Here is a 15861-nt window from a genome sequence, read left to right as displayed (position 1 = left end):
ATTTTTAAAAACAATTTTTATGCCATTTTCTACAAGCCTTTATGTTATGGATATCTTTGACATAACTAAGCTTTAAAATTTACTCTAGGAAAAACATATTAATAAATAATCAGGTTACGGTCTGATACCATATACTATATCACATAAATGCATACACTGAGGTTAAAAGGCAATGGGAGTTAGGATAATGTAAAATGTTTACAACATCTTATAGCCATGATGCAAGCCATGGAATTATTGCTTCAGTAAGAGCACCAAGAAGATCTACTTGTATACAATCGAGACACAGCTTCACATGAAGGTTCAAGCACCTGAAGACTCCATGACACAGTGGTAAACATACAGCTGGCAAGCCTGGCAACGTACCCTACGAATTCCTTTCCTCAAGGAGCCTGGCTGAGTGCTTGTTACGCCTCCATGCGCAGAGCATAGATCTCTGCCTTTTATAATAGGGCTTTAATTGGCATTTTGCTTTCTGCAGACTGAACATATATGGCGTTCTTTGAAAATTCAAAGGCAATGCCTCCCATATTTTCTTTACCTTAAAACTAAGTTGATTTCTTGCTTCCCTATGTTTCTGAGGTCTTGCCAATTACAAAAAGCTTCTGTAAGAACGTAGAATGGGTGTAAGGGCTTAAACCACAAAAGATAATCATCTGAATAATTCATAGGTCTGTAAGAAGACATTAAAAACCTAAGATATCCCCATGGAAAGGGTCTTAGGGATGATTAAAATTACACATTTCTATAGATATAGTCCTCTAAATCCCTATTTAAAGCCCTAAAAAGCTTCTTCTTCAGTCACACCATAATGTAAAATCACTTGGACAATGTCTTTTGGACATATTTTCAGTTTAAAATGGATTTTGGTCTAAAAACATCATCTGTAAAGGTGATTTTTCAACATTCAAGATAGTCCTGATGTTGATTTTCAGTCATTGTAACTGAGCTCTAATTAAAGTGAGTCCCAGTTGTAAATGTCCACTGACTAATTTACTAAGCCATTAATCCTGTCTATGAAACTTTCAGTCATGTTTGTTTTTAAGAACTAAAATAAGAGTTAAATTTCTTTAGTAGTTCAGAGCTGAAAACAAATGACCTGTGGAACCTTGACTCTTTTTCCCCAACTCTGTGTTTGGTAGAGTTAATGTATTTTATCTCTCACTGTACAGTCACTGTAGCTGTATTCAGAACTCATAAAACTTTGCATAGATCTATCAGCAGTAGCTGTGAGGAGCAAAGGTTTCTACAAAATACTTTTTAATAGTATGTTTCCAGATACATTTAGCTTCCAAGAATCAAAATTTGCCACTATCGTAACCCCAAGAAATACAAAACTTTTAAAATTACATAATTAAATCACATGACCAGGGTTACAGAAGCTTGCCAGTCACTATTCAGCAACAATCTGTGGTTTGTGGCAGTCTTTGTGTAAATGCTGAGATAGTACTCTGGATGAAAGCAGGGAAAGAAATTATTTTTAAGTGTACCTTTCTTTAAACTCCTTTGGCTTCTCTAGACTTTTATGATTTTTTCCTTCAATCATTTCAGAATTATTTTGATCTTCTGTAGTCTCTTCAAATGTCTTAAAAGATAAAGAACAAATAGCATAAAAATCGGAAAAAACTTGAAAAATTATAGCTATGTGCTGCAAATGTTTTCTAAAACTGATGAATCAGTGCACAGTAGCAGTCTTTGTAGCCAAGACAGTCTGAAGGAACAGGGTTAGAGAGAGGCAATAGTTTTTTGTTGGACCAACTGTAACAACTGGAATAAACACAGAAGTTTTTGAGCACAGACTCTACACATCTGTTCAGAACAAGCAGCTCCTTACATGGTCTCCTTCACAGTTATAAATAAACTCACCACATCCCTTCTTACTATACGTTTATACAGCACATACCACATTAGGAACTTTAGTCTATAACTACGAGTGTCAAACAGTATCACAAAATATAAATAGAAAACACCACCTGTGCACAATATGCTTCTATCAGTGTAAGGCTGGCTGAAGTGGACATGGGTGACACAGCAATAAATGGAGCCCTTGATCATCTGGGCCAGAGAGTGTCCAGATGCAGTACTATAAGAACTCGCCAAACTCTTTCCCAGACTGGCCTACTGGGCTATTCAGGCTTAGGAGAGATCTTTTACCTCCTAGCAGAGAGGAGTGGGTCAAAGTGCTGTCCTGACAAAGTCCTTTATTTGGAGGACCACCCCTTGAAATCCGTGCGTCTTCTAGTCAGTGGAACTCTACTCATCTCCTGACTAAAATCAGCCAGCTTTATCTCTCAGTATTATTTACCCACACATTTATTTGGGAAAAATAAAAAAGAAATTTACATGATTCTTATTGTAAAGCACATTTAGTTAAACACATTCATATTAACATAACCTTAAAAAACAGTAGGACCTGTGAAGGCTGTCTACTCAAGCCCTGGAGCTTGAGTAGGAATGGCCCTGCTATATCTTGAAGGGTGTTCTCTGGCCCTCTTGAGCTGGCACGAAAGTCATTGTGACACAATGCCTTGACAGAAATTATGCTGTAAACTGAGGTCAATATAAAGCAAGCTTTAAGAGCCTTTTCATTCATGGACTCCTCTTCTCTAAGAAAACATATGTGATGCTATAGAAACATCATTACTAATACTGGAATCATCCTGTTGGTCCCTGTGCTTGAAAATACACTACTTTTTTTTAAGCTTCAGAAAATATAATGGTGGTATATATGACTATTTATGTACTAAATACTACATACTAAATATGTATTTATATAAAATAAAATTAAAATAGTTACCTTTTTTAAATAATTAATTTTCACTTCTAATTCCTCTGCTTCTTTTTGTAGTTCAGTGGATTCTTGCCTAGCAACTGCAGCAAGCTTTAACATTTCCTGTGTTTTTTGCCTCGAAGAAGCACTTTCGCGTTATGGAATATAGATTTCAACATTACTTTTTTCAAGTAAGGGATAGTATCAGATCCCTGACCTCTCTATGCCATGAGAGCAAATGCTGGAGGTGCAGAAAGCTCTGACAAATCTACATTTCCTAAACAAGTCTTCGAATCCTGCTTCAGTTAGGCTTCTCCACCTTAATGAAGCCTTTTGACAGATATGTCATTAAGTGAAATTTTATTTTCTTTCCTCAAAATGCTCCCCTAAATTTAAACTGAACAGTATTATCTGACCTTCAATTTTCTCACAGAGAAATGCCAATCCTGCCACTCTCAACATAAATATCTAAATAATTACTATACTTTTAAATAAAAAGTTGTGAAAGGTAAATATCAACTTTCTTCCCTGTAAACTGAATAAACGCTACAAATCAAGGATACATCTGTAAAGCCCAATCATTCAGGGATTTAAAAGGAACAAGCTCTGCAGAAATAAAATTTTATTTCAGATCATTAATTCACAAGTCTTATTTTCTTTATAAATATAAGATAAATTAATAGATCGGGAGCACTTATCTTTGCTTCGTATATATAACAGAAATAGCACTATGAGAGTAAGGCCATTAAAAACAGCACTAATAATATATGAAAAATAAATTTAAAATTTTGAGAGGCTAGTTCTAAAGTAATGTTAGGACTTTTTTACCCCAAGAAGCCCAATGGCAAATCTCTCCCCATTACATTCATGGGTTGGAGGAATGAATATTAGCACGTATACTCTCAATTCTTGTTCAAAGTCTTGGTTTGGTACAGATTTTTGTCCTAAAAATGGTGTACCAAAAAGAAGACTTTTTTATTAGCTTAAGAGAAACTGTGGAAAATTAATTAGAGGATTTATGCACAGCACTTTTCACGTGCAGTGCACTACCAATAGGCTCTACTGTAAAAGCATTGATAATAGTAGTACCCAGATTATCCAAGCAAGCATCTTCTTTCAATCTGTATTTTTCAGACTGTTTCAAAACTCTGTTTTGGATTTCTTCAAGCTCTTTCTTTTTTTTGTAATACTCCTGTGCAAGAGGAGTTTCTGCATATTTCTCACGGTGTTGCTTCAGAATCTCTTTATACTGGGTTATGTAATCCTGATACATTTTCCTATAAAAATACATGCAATTTATTTTTTTTTTCACAAGAAACCATTGTTTATATGGAAAAAGCCTATTAATTTATGGCATCAGCTCAATTAGATTTGCTACTGTCCTGGAAGAAAGTCGGATTATACTTAATATACCATTGGCTCTATTTTTTTCCTAACAACAAATACACTCATGATGTAAAAAACAGTCAAACCTCATTGTTCTGAAAGGAATGTAGACCATAACATATTCAAAGGCAGCCTGGCAGATGACAAATAGTCTTTTCCTTGTGCAATTATCATGAAACTCACAGCAGGCCAAATTCTTGGTTCATGTATATTGGCACAACTCCACCGGTTCCAGTGGAACTGTATCAAAGTTACAGTAAAAGAGAATTTGGCCCAGCATTCCATATTTAGAGCAGCCTGATGCATCACTGTACTAAGAGCTGCCTCCAAGAAGATGCTGAGTAATCTGTATCTGACTCAGCGAAGCCTTAAATACACACATTACTCACACTAAAACAATAGGACTGTTCATGCTTAAGGTTAAGCAAACACTTGAATGTTTAATTGGCAAAGAGCCAGAATGCTCAGCTTCTTGTAGGACTGCCGGCTAAATTAATGTCACACTAATATAATTTAACTGACCTCATGTGAGTAGAGATACACATTACTAAAATAGGTAGCATCAATTAACATTCACGACATTTTAAAAGTTTAAATTGGCTTTTGAAAAAATTGTACTATGAAAGCAAACAAATACCATAACAAGTAACGGGATGTAACTCATTACATAAAGCTGAAAATTGACCAATATTTTGTTTAGGAAGAAGAGAGTGAAAAGTGCTGTTGCACAGAACAGCCACTCTCTTGTGTTAAATCAAAGACAGTGACTGCATTGGAAAATACTTTTTTTCAGGTTTTCTTACTCAGGCAAGGAATTTACAGGATAGATTGCCAATGGCAGATCAAATATTCAACCATCTCATGTATTTTATGAAACCAATAATGCTGCTAGGCATAACTTTTTATAGATGATTTCCAGTACAAAGTAGTATTTTTGGGAAAGCTGAATAATTAACAAGCAATCGAGGAACTGGTTCTGGTTCTTAGTGTCACACACAGGTAATCTAAGTACAGACCTGCAGGAAGCCTGTATTTCCCACAAAGACAAGGGTTAACTATTAATATTTTTTGAAATAGTGAATAATGAATAATAACAACCAGTGCCCAGTAACTATATTTCTTTCTGCATTTGAAAGCAAAAGCTTAATAACTGCTTAAAATGAAATTAAAAGACGTAATTTTTTTCGAATGTTGATATTCTATGCCCCTCACTCTGGAAAAAAAGATAAATTTAGGCATATGCAAAATACATATTAAGAGTTTGATGGTAACCGTTTATGCAGGTGGAACATGTTTATAAAGAGATATCACGGCTACAGACATCCGGCATGTACCATTAACGCAGGCTAGTTGTTTAACTGAGAAAGAAATATCATACAAAGTTGTTTGATATTAGAATACGTCAATAAGAAATCACAGAAGGTGAAGAAAATGCCATCCTCCAGGAAAAGGTTATGTGAACAAGAGAAAGAAGCAAACTTAAAAATATTAAATTATTAGTACACCTGTAGATTAGCCAGAAATTCCTTTATGAAACAAATTACAGCCCATAATAGCAACTAAAGGCAGAGACCCACCTGATTACCTGCACCATGAATAAAGCCTACATTAAGGAACAGCTTTCACTGGTTGTGAAGCATACAGTATTCCTCTTTAAAGAACATGTTTTATCTCAAACTGCTATTAATCATTTAAATGCACCATGACTGAAAGGTGGACACCCCTGGCTGGCTGCTGCCTAGCCCAGGCAACAGGAGAGAGAAAAATCTTTGTCCAAAGTCAACAGTAGAAGCTTCTGCACTTACAAATGGGAAACAAAAGGCACAGGGGAAAAAAAGGCAAGTTCATAATTTTCAAATAAAACTACGCTTCAGGTACTAGTTCCTGTTAAATTGACTGAAGTTCAAAACACCTGTTCAGGGGAAAGATGTTGTAGACCAACACTGTGAAACCAAGGAATTGACACTTCCCAAACTTCATGTAGAAAAATTACATTAATCTGTTTTTCTACACAGGTGGTCTCAGGAATCTAAGTTTCTTGCTTTACTGGATATTTGTGTATAGTGTACAAAATTTCCCAGGTATGAAAGATGGAAAATATTAAGTCCTATTTAAGTTAATTGATGCTACAAACAATAAGTGAGCAACAAAGAAATTAGCTGGTATACAATTAGAATGCACTACAAATAATTTTTAGAAATATAAATAAGTAAAATAATTTGTTGTAGCAGGTACATTTCAAGCTTCTGAAAATAATCCTCAAACTTTATATGCTTTTCCCAAAATATATTTTTCACAGATCAATATTTATGGCCATATAAAGTATAGCAGTCTTGAGAAGTGGTCGCTACTTTTAATAAGTAATTCACATCCTCCAGTTCATGCAGTTAAACATAGGCTATTTAGAATTCAGCACTGTTCACATTAAAGTCATTAGAAAAAGTTTTAATCTAATGACAATGGGAAAAGGACAGCATCTACCAAACCCCAGAACATTATGTGGATAGCTACTTATTCCTCTTTCCTTCTTCATATCACTTATTTTCAGGATGAACTTCCAGTTCATATAAGCGTTCTTATATGTTCTTAAAACTAATAAAAATGAAAAAATGTGGACCATTTTTAAATACTCCATAATAAGTGCCTAATTAAATGCCAACTGATCTGCCCATCTTTTTAAAACGTCTTCCCATCTAAAGCAGTATGTACTCAGTGCCCCCAAATGTCAGGCTAAAAAGCACATTCAGTGCATAAAGTTCTAAATGTACTTACTTGCTTCCTTGTCTAAATATTTCAAATTCACTGAATGCACATCTTGCTGATCTGAATATATCATCAAATGCTACAGTACAGAGGGACTATATTTGAGAAAGCCACTTTTTTTAAAATACAGGAATTAAATTTATTTTATGATTTATAGTCATAATGTCTTATAATTAAGCTCAGGAAAACAGATCAAACACTTTCATGTTTGAACTGGAACTAGTTATCTAAAGAAGCAATTTAAAAGTAATGCTTCTTTGGCTTGTCAGCTCAAATTAGTGAAAGCCAAAATGGCTTAATCATATACTCATAGAAAGCCAATTTAGCCTTATTTTTCACCAAATATAGAGCTCTGAACAGGAAGAAGACAGATAAGCTACTAAATGAGTTAATTAAAGGCTATCAGGCATGCTATTTCTGCTGTCTTGTACAACTGGCAAAAAGAACACTTACAAAAGAACCAAAGCCAACATTTTAAATTAGCTGAGGTTACACCTCTGAATACACCTAACTTGGTATTTAGATGTTTAGATGGGTCAGCCATGATTTTTTCACCATAGGGCTAACCAACCTCTTCCCCTTCACACGCAGATCAGTAAAGGTGAGCAACCTCTCTAAAATGAAGATCAGTTCTACCCAAGTGTAAAATAGAACTTCAGAAGGTTAACTGGGCACACCGTGTTTTGAACATTTCAGTGAAAATCTTCAGGGGTTATTCTTTATTCCACTGAATGTAGGCAGCTACATTGCACAGCTAATTATTTCTTTAAAATGCAGAACCTAAAAATGAAGATGAAACAACTGAAATGCCACTTACTGAACAGAATCGAATTCACAGTTAATGCTGATTAGAATCTTACCCACAATTGGTCTCAAAAAGGTTTTAGACCAGGCCTTCCTGAGCCACTCACCCTATTTTTCAGGATCTAATACTGAATTTGAATGCTTTGTGGTTATTTTGAAGAATATACAGCAGTATACAAAAATTTGATTTGTAGATTCTAATAATCTTATGCAATTCATATTCACATATAAAGAAAAGCATAAAATTATCTAAATGCTTCCAATTGTTTTCTTACTTAATCCATATATGAATTCAAAGGCTTAGGTTATACTAAATAATGCTTCTGAAAAAGACATAAAACCTGTGTATTTTCAAAAAAGTCTTCCCAACCCATCAGAAACTACTGAAATCACAGTATACATGAAGACATGTTATAATAATGGCAAAAGAAGTCATTCCTAGATAGAACTTATGTATGGTCTTATAAATATGCTCTGATATTTCATATTTCTGCCAAAGCTGAAACATTTATTGCTTTATTTCTTGGGCTTTTATTGAAATTGTAGGCAACTAAACAATGTTCTGAAAAATTTTATTAGGCATTTGGGAAGAAATTGAGTTTCAAGAAGCCATATTTTATTCTATTCTATTGGTAACTACAAAATTACATATGACATAATAATGTAAACCAAAAATCCTTTTAATTACTCAGTCACTTACATTATCCTGAAATGTTTATAACAAATTTTTGACATAGACTGCACTATCTCTGCTGATCAGTTTAGACAGGTTAATAAGTACTACTGCGAGAAACCTCATCTCTCACAATCACAGATACCTCTCATTTTCTGTAGCTTCTTGTAAAGCTTCAAGTTCATTTTTCAAATATTCTTCATGCTTGCTAAGAATTGCGTAGGTGGGCTTCCAGCTGTGGAGAAAGTTAAAAAAAACAGAAAGCTTATAAGTGGTCTTTCCTAATAAAAAGGCATTCAGAAACTAAGACATCAAGTTACTTTAGGTAGCTTACTAGAAAAAATAATTTACTGAATGTTTTGAAAGTCAAACATAAATGGTTTTAGTACAGAAAGTGTTCACATGCATACAATTATTCCCTTAAGATTTTAAAGCTGCAAATTCAAGAATATATATATAGGATTAAAAAAGATTATAAAGCATTTTTAAGGAATAATTAGGGTGTTCTTCACAGAACTTTGGAGCCTAAAGCTAAGCTGTTAGGCATCCAAATCCACAAATGAGGTACTCAGAACAGCACCATCAGAAAATCCTTTAGATAGGTACAATCTTCTTGTTGGAGATGCACACAGCTTTGTTCTTACCAATATCACCGGCACCTATCTCATACCTAAATGCAAGCAGCAATCACAAACTCAGAATTTCCTCCATTTGCTAAGCAAGTCCTGCTCAGAAAACAGCCAGAAGGAGATGCTGTCTTTCAGTACTATAGCCCAGACACTGGGAGAACCGACCTGGCAGTTTGGAGTCACAGGTCCACATACCACCTCTTGATGACTAGATCTGAACTCAAATTCTGCCCCTAAAGAAAAACACGCCAGCTAATAGCCAATAATAAATTAATGGCAGACTAGGCCTGAACTTCAGTTGCTGCTAAGTAACATTCTTTTTCACCTCTAAGTCATCACTCACACGTATTTTCATATTTCACGCAGTTGGCACCTGGCTATATAGTATGTGTACACTGTTAAATGCACCCATTGCAGAAACCTGTCTCCAGACAAGAGGTGCTGAGTGGCTCGTACCCAGCTCATAACTAGATTCCGCTAGAGCAAACCCATGGGTGCACATTCCATAGTGCTTAGCCTGGATCTCCTCTCAAGTAGCTCCCCTACAGCCCTGAAACACAATTAATCCATTTTTTGTTCTTCTCATTTCAAGAGCCTCCTATAGTGTAAGAGCTATGATGCAGCCCACCAAAGTGATTTTCTTACAGCAGGATGCTGTAGATGGTACTGAAAGCACTGCAACTTCAGGGAATACATGAAGGACTTATGACTAGTAAACTCATAGTACTTTTTCAACATCCAGGTATTAGAGATGCCTCTTCCTTGGGTGTGGGTACTCTAGAAAAACAGGCAGATAAACTTTCTGATTCAAGTGAAATTCAGATGTGATCTTTAGGTGAGGCATATAACGGGTCTTTAAAAAGGAAGCATCCTGCCTGAAAAAAGATGGTGTGTAAGGACCATGAGCCATCCAGGCCTGGATGTCTCCTCCCTCCCAGCTGAGGTAGCAGCTATGAGAAAAGGCATTGCTGCAGAAAACTATAACTGAACAAATGGCCAGGATCCTGCTCAGTTAGCAATGGTGAGAAACAAATTCAGAAACCTCTGGTGCACGGAGCCTCCAAACAGCGAGTAATACCTTAATATGAATTAACACATACCAAAGTGTTGTGAGGGGAAGAACAGAACAGAAAAATTAGCTGAATAGGTATATCTGCTACTGACAAACACTCCACTTATTCAGGGAGAATAATATCCATAATGGCAGGTTGTTAACAGGCAACTTCTGAGATGCTGGGAGCTGAGATTCAGGTGATGGCCGAAATCACCTGGTCAGACTGGGCTAGGATAGGACAGAGATCCTATTTCTGGTGAAAAATCACATTCTCCCTCCAAGGGAACCTTCTACAGAAAAAATTAGTACACCCTCTCTCTAGTCAGGGCTTAAAGTGGTCTGTAACTTCAGCTTTTGTCCAGAATACAAGCTACCCTAAGGCAACACAAACACCTACAATGAAGTTTGTCTGAGTGGAACTATCTGTCCTAGAAGATGTACAACACAACCCAATTTTAGGAAAAAATCTATCAAAGCTAAACATTGAACAAATTGAAGAAGGAAAAATCGTAAGGACTGAAGAGACCAAGTGAATCTGGAACAGCAAAGATACAGTAACATTTAGAGAGTTACATCAACTAGGAGGGGGTTAGAAATGGCAATACAGAACAAGGTTGCAACTGAACAAATCAAGCAATTCTTTACTGGACAGGTGAGAGCAACTAAGGACATACAGTTCACTTTACACCGCATATTCATGAGTAGAGTAAGTAAAAAACATTTCTTGGATGTAAGTATGCCCTGTGGTTCAAAACTAGAGGGTTTGTTGCATGCACTCACACAAAGCATGGTTGTGCAATTGGACAATTGCTCCAAAGGTGGAATAAAATTGAGGCTTCACTAACAGCTAACTTAATGCAATCTCTGTCAAGGAAATTTAAAAAAAAGGAAGAACCCCTGACAAATAATTTGCTGAAGTCCAATATCCTTGAACAAAAAATAATGTACTCCAGGTGGTGAGACAACACACCATATAATCAACATTTGTATTGACAGTAAAGTTTGTCAACAAAAAAGCTGAATGAGAAATTGCAGCATCCATTCAGGAAATTTAGCACTAGTGGCACAAACTGTTTGACACCACTTGTGATCGAAAATACAATTACAAAATGCTACCTCACCATATCTACTGCAAATTCAGCAGAAAGCTGAATTTTTAAAGGATCAGATGTTTTAAAAAGTAGAAACCAACAGTACTTAAATAAAAATGTACTGACACAGAAGTACTGTGATCTACTCAGAAAACTCCATGCCTTTCACTGGAGGAAAAAAAACCCCAAGCAATTAAAAACTCATAGAGCTTTTATTAATCAAAGTACAACCATGTTGTGCCTTACATTTTGTGTTCACATCTATCCTGTGGACATGGGAAAAACACAGAGAACAACACTGTTTGGTGAACATAACAAGGTATACAGGATTCAAGCCGCTCATCTACTAGTTTGCGAAATGTATCACTGTTTCACAGAGGTTCTTGGCAGCTATCACATTTATTTGTCCTTCCTTTCATCAGCTAGGGTACGAATCAGAAAGCAATAAAACTATCCTGTAGTTTAGCTAGTGGGAAAAGACAACAATTTATTTTCCAAATTAGCAACATTCTGAGTTCATCTGGCTTTTTTTTTTATTTCCATGAAATCTCCCTGTCCTTAAACCCAAATTTCAAAAATAGAAGAAAAAAAATAAAATTGGAATAGGTTCCATCAGCAGTACTTCACCACTTATTGTTTTGGGACCAACACTTCTAGTTCGAATCATTCAAGAAACTAAATATTAGAAAAATGTCATCACTCATCTAAAAATATGTATTTCATTTTGGTCATTTTGTGCCTTCAGTTTTTATTATATAGACCAACATGGATTTCTTTAGAAAACACAGAAGTAACCCAATAAACCTGTCTCATCTATCATATTTTCTGCAGACTTGTTGAATATATGAAGCCCTTATTTTGTTCAAATTCTTCAAACATGCTTCAATATACTTAAGATGTCTAGTAATCCAGACAAAAAGTTGTTTCTTTGAGACCTCTGTTGAGCAACTAGTCAGCTATGGAGGTGACTGTGACTCCAAAACAGTATTTGAATTTACAAAATCAACATTAGATCCATGTCCAGTATATATGGGGTATAAACTAGAATAAATTTTAGAACTAGTTTAAGATTATTTTACTACATAAGTGCTCTAATTATCTGATCTTATAGCTAGGGCTTGTTTATCACAGTTTTCAGTATGTCGTTAAATGATATTTTCAATAATTTAAGACACAAAGTCTCTACTCTTCTGCAAGCATTGTCCTTCTATGAATACATGTATTCAGTAATGAGTCACTTCTCATTTTCAGTCTCTTTACACTAATGCCATTAATTATTCTTTGTCGGACCTGAGCCAAAACCCATTGAATTCAATGATTAAAATTTAGATCAGACTCTTAGTTCTACCCCTAATTTTTTATTTCTTTATTTGCATCACTTAACAGTTTGTGATTTGCAAACAGATTTGCAACTTTAAAAGATATCTAAGGAAGTAGTGTGAATGGTTTCAGAAACAAAAGTGTTTATTTTATACTGCATTGGAGGCAAGGATTTCATGTAAAGGAAAATTGGAATTTTCTTGTCAAAGTCAAATCTTTTCCAACTCTTTTTATGATAAAGCTACAGATCAGTATGGTATGGCAATAGATTCCAACAGCTAGCCACTATACCCACTTCATTCACTAATGATTTCATTCCTCCTTCTGTTTTCAGGTAGCTCAAAATAAACCTAGAAAGAACCCTGATGCTATCTTTACTTCACTTTTTACTCTTAGAAACACCCACATTCTCCATCCACATCCTAAAAATAGTTTAAAATATAGGTATGGACATTTTTATCCAAGTACTTATCTTTAGCTACAGAATAGCAAGAAAACAAAACGGATAAATTTGCTAACAAATCATCACTTCAACTGCCAAGGAACTAGTCAGATTGTGGAGAGATGAACACTGCAATGAAGAGACAGGTTTATATCATCCGCACCAAAATTTCTGTATTGTCAAGAACAGATTTGCTTTTTGAGCTACTCTTGCAGACACCTGAGATTGTAATTTTTTAAAATCAGACATTCCATGTCAGTAAGAAAAAACTCCTTGTAGCCAAATTCTTGCTTGAGAAACTTTGAATTACTAAGACTCAAAAGTGATCTGCATTTAAAACTTGCACTAATAATCTGATTTAAAAAATTCTATGAAGAAAACTGAACTGCTGCCCATTGCATTTATCAAAACAGTGTGCCTCGAAGAACGATTCTGCAGTCTGCAGTAAAAAAAAAGTAATGTGAAACATGTTGTGAACAAAGAATAGAAAAATGCTTCAATTTCAGGAAGCTCAATTCAGAATTAAACAAAGAACATCCTTATAGAGCCCTATTGTCACTGATAGTTATTATATTTTTTAGTTTAAAAAAAAACTTTTTTGAACATTGTTCTTAATAATGTTCAAATTTGACAGAACTCAGATGCGTCCAAGTATAGAAAAATTATATTTACTTGAACATACTTGTTTATGTTACTACTTGAATACTTTAGCATGCTGCAAAGACAGTACCTGTGAACTCTGAAAACTGTTGATTCTAATAAAAAACTAAAACAAACTTAAGTCTGTTTTTTAATAATTTACTTTTTCAAGAGACAGATAATACTGCAATTTTTGTACCTGACAATTTGCAGCTTAAAAAATAAAGGAGAGAACCAAGGTTTTCTTTAATGTGTGTATTCCTGCCTGAACACACCCATACATTTTTTTACACTACTTCTGCACTGACATTCTTAATGCCATCCATAACTCAAAGTTCAGGCTATATTATACTTACGCATTACAGCTCTCCTTACTACTCTCATTTTGCTTGCACAAATCAGCAATTGCATCGTTGCTGTTATTTATGTTTTCCTGCAACCTAGCGATTTCATTCTTTTTTTCTGTGATTTTTGCAGTATATACTGAAATAAAAAATAAAATTAAAAAAGTAAGCATATGCATTTTCAACATACCCATGACATAAAAACTCTACATTCAGAATTATTAAAAATTTCTTCCAAAATACTTGGAAAGTGCTAGATGAGTGGACAGCCTGCAATTAAGCAAAGCAAGAACAAAGTGAGTCAAAAACTTAGGGAGTTTCAGTGGTGTGGCGAGTACCTTAATTATCATCTAATATTTGAGGCTGACTTTGGAAGAAAAAAATGATTTGCGCTGGTTGTGCATCCCAGTCTATATAAAACTGCAGTTACTATTAGTGGTCGAAATCAAACAACTCTCAAGAGTCAGAGCTGACCCTCTCTTTTTTTTGCAGTCCACAGCATCTGCAGACACTAGAAGTAGTATACAGGGAAACCAGTGTAAGCCACATTGCCCTTGGTAATGCTTGCAGCTGGGGAGCCTGACTGGAGCACAAAAGTTGCTTGAGATAAAAGGTCTCTTCCAAACATTTGTTTTCTTTTACAGAGGTCCAGAAACACAAATGTTTTGAATGGGAAAGCTGACTACAAGAAGGGAGAAATAAAAACATCACTAACAGCATACAAGCAAATTATTACTAGAAATGGAAACAGAGAAATTAAGATAATTTACTTAAGGTGGGAATATGTAATGTATGACAAATTTATAGAGGAGATGGAGTTTAATTATGAAAAACATGCATTATAACAACCAATCCTCAAGCGCTATGATATTTGCAGAGATTCTTAAGGCAGATTCTCAATTCTGCCTTTTCTAACAGCAGACAGCTGACATTTTCTGAATGAGTGGATAGTAGAGAATCCATATTGCTGAACATGATCAGTATTCTCTTTCACAAGTAAAAGGTGTGAGAGCTATCGAACATGCTAACGTTCCAATGCAATGAGCACAAGTAGGTACACCTTTTTTTCTCTGCGCTGTTTATTTCTTATTTTTTCATACAAGGTTTCAAATTTATTAGTGCCAAGTCAGCCCTTGCCATCACTGCTGCCTTAATGCCCTGTGTGCCAAAGTTGGTGGCCCTAAAGAGAAGACAATCACAGACATCCTGCCCTTCTCAACTAGTTAACCAGGAAGTACATCACAGTTATGCGAGAAGTGTCTTGAGTTGTTTGAATTACTGCTGTAGAACGTCAGATCATCCTGAAGTTTGGGTCTGGTTTTGTGGTACTTGCTATATATTCACTGTCAACGCCAGCTGTATTTATAGCAGAAAAAAACACTTCTCAGGGAGAAACATTAGTCAGAGAAAAGCAAAAAATTCTCAATATATTTTAATATTTTGTGTTATCCTGAATATCTTCAATATCTTAATATTTTAAGTGAGTAACTTGCCCTTACTTAGCATGAAATGTAACTATTGGACAAATGACATACGCGTCATTTCTGTAAAAAAAAGCAGGTGTATTTGCAAGTATCCTGCAGATGACAGTTTGCAATTTACCAAGATACAAGATAACCACATTAGCAAAATACCTATGACATAAGCAAAGCTCTACACTTCACATTCCATTTAGTATTTTCTATAGACGAGCACTTCTGTAACAAGAGTCAGTTGTTCTCAGCCTTTGCTTTCGCAAGACCCCTGTGGATGAGAGCCATCTCGCCCAACTTTACAATGGACATTTTAAAAATTTTACTTTATCTAATCTACTTTAAACTCTTTCTTCAGCATGAGACAAATTGCACCCTAAAAGTGCCTACTTCTCTCCACCGGTTATAAAGGGACTCTAACAAAAAACCCTGAGGAATCTCACACTAGAAGTCCAAGGCCGAATGCTGTAACTG

General features: G+C 35.3%; 1 protein-coding gene across 1 annotated transcript in view; it reads right to left on the bottom strand.

Annotated features, from left to right (window-relative positions):
* Nucleotides 1-15861, bottom strand: part of C9H14orf39 (chromosome 9 C14orf39 homolog) — a 30503-nt gene that overhangs the window by 13011 nt on the left and 1631 nt on the right. Inside the window, exons 3-8 of the mRNA XM_075103085.1 lie at nucleotides 13928-14054; nucleotides 8542-8631; nucleotides 3860-4047; nucleotides 3334-3376; nucleotides 2798-2918; nucleotides 1491-1585 (exon numbers count right to left, since the gene is read on the bottom strand). Of these exons, the coding sequence (XP_074959186.1) occupies nucleotides 1491-1585; nucleotides 2798-2918; nucleotides 3334-3376; nucleotides 3860-4047; nucleotides 8542-8631; nucleotides 13928-14054 (664 nt within the window). The remainder of the gene's footprint in view (nucleotides 1-1490; nucleotides 1586-2797; nucleotides 2919-3333; nucleotides 3377-3859; nucleotides 4048-8541; nucleotides 8632-13927; nucleotides 14055-15861) is intronic.

This window comes from Phalacrocorax aristotelis, chromosome 9 (assembly GCF_949628215.1).
Source record: "Phalacrocorax aristotelis chromosome 9, bGulAri2.1, whole genome shotgun sequence".
In the NCBI taxonomy this organism is placed as follows: Eukaryota; Metazoa; Chordata; class Aves; order Suliformes; family Phalacrocoracidae; genus Phalacrocorax; species Phalacrocorax aristotelis.
Note: the sequence above shows the minus strand (reverse complement) of the source record. Positions and strands in the feature narration are given on the sequence as shown.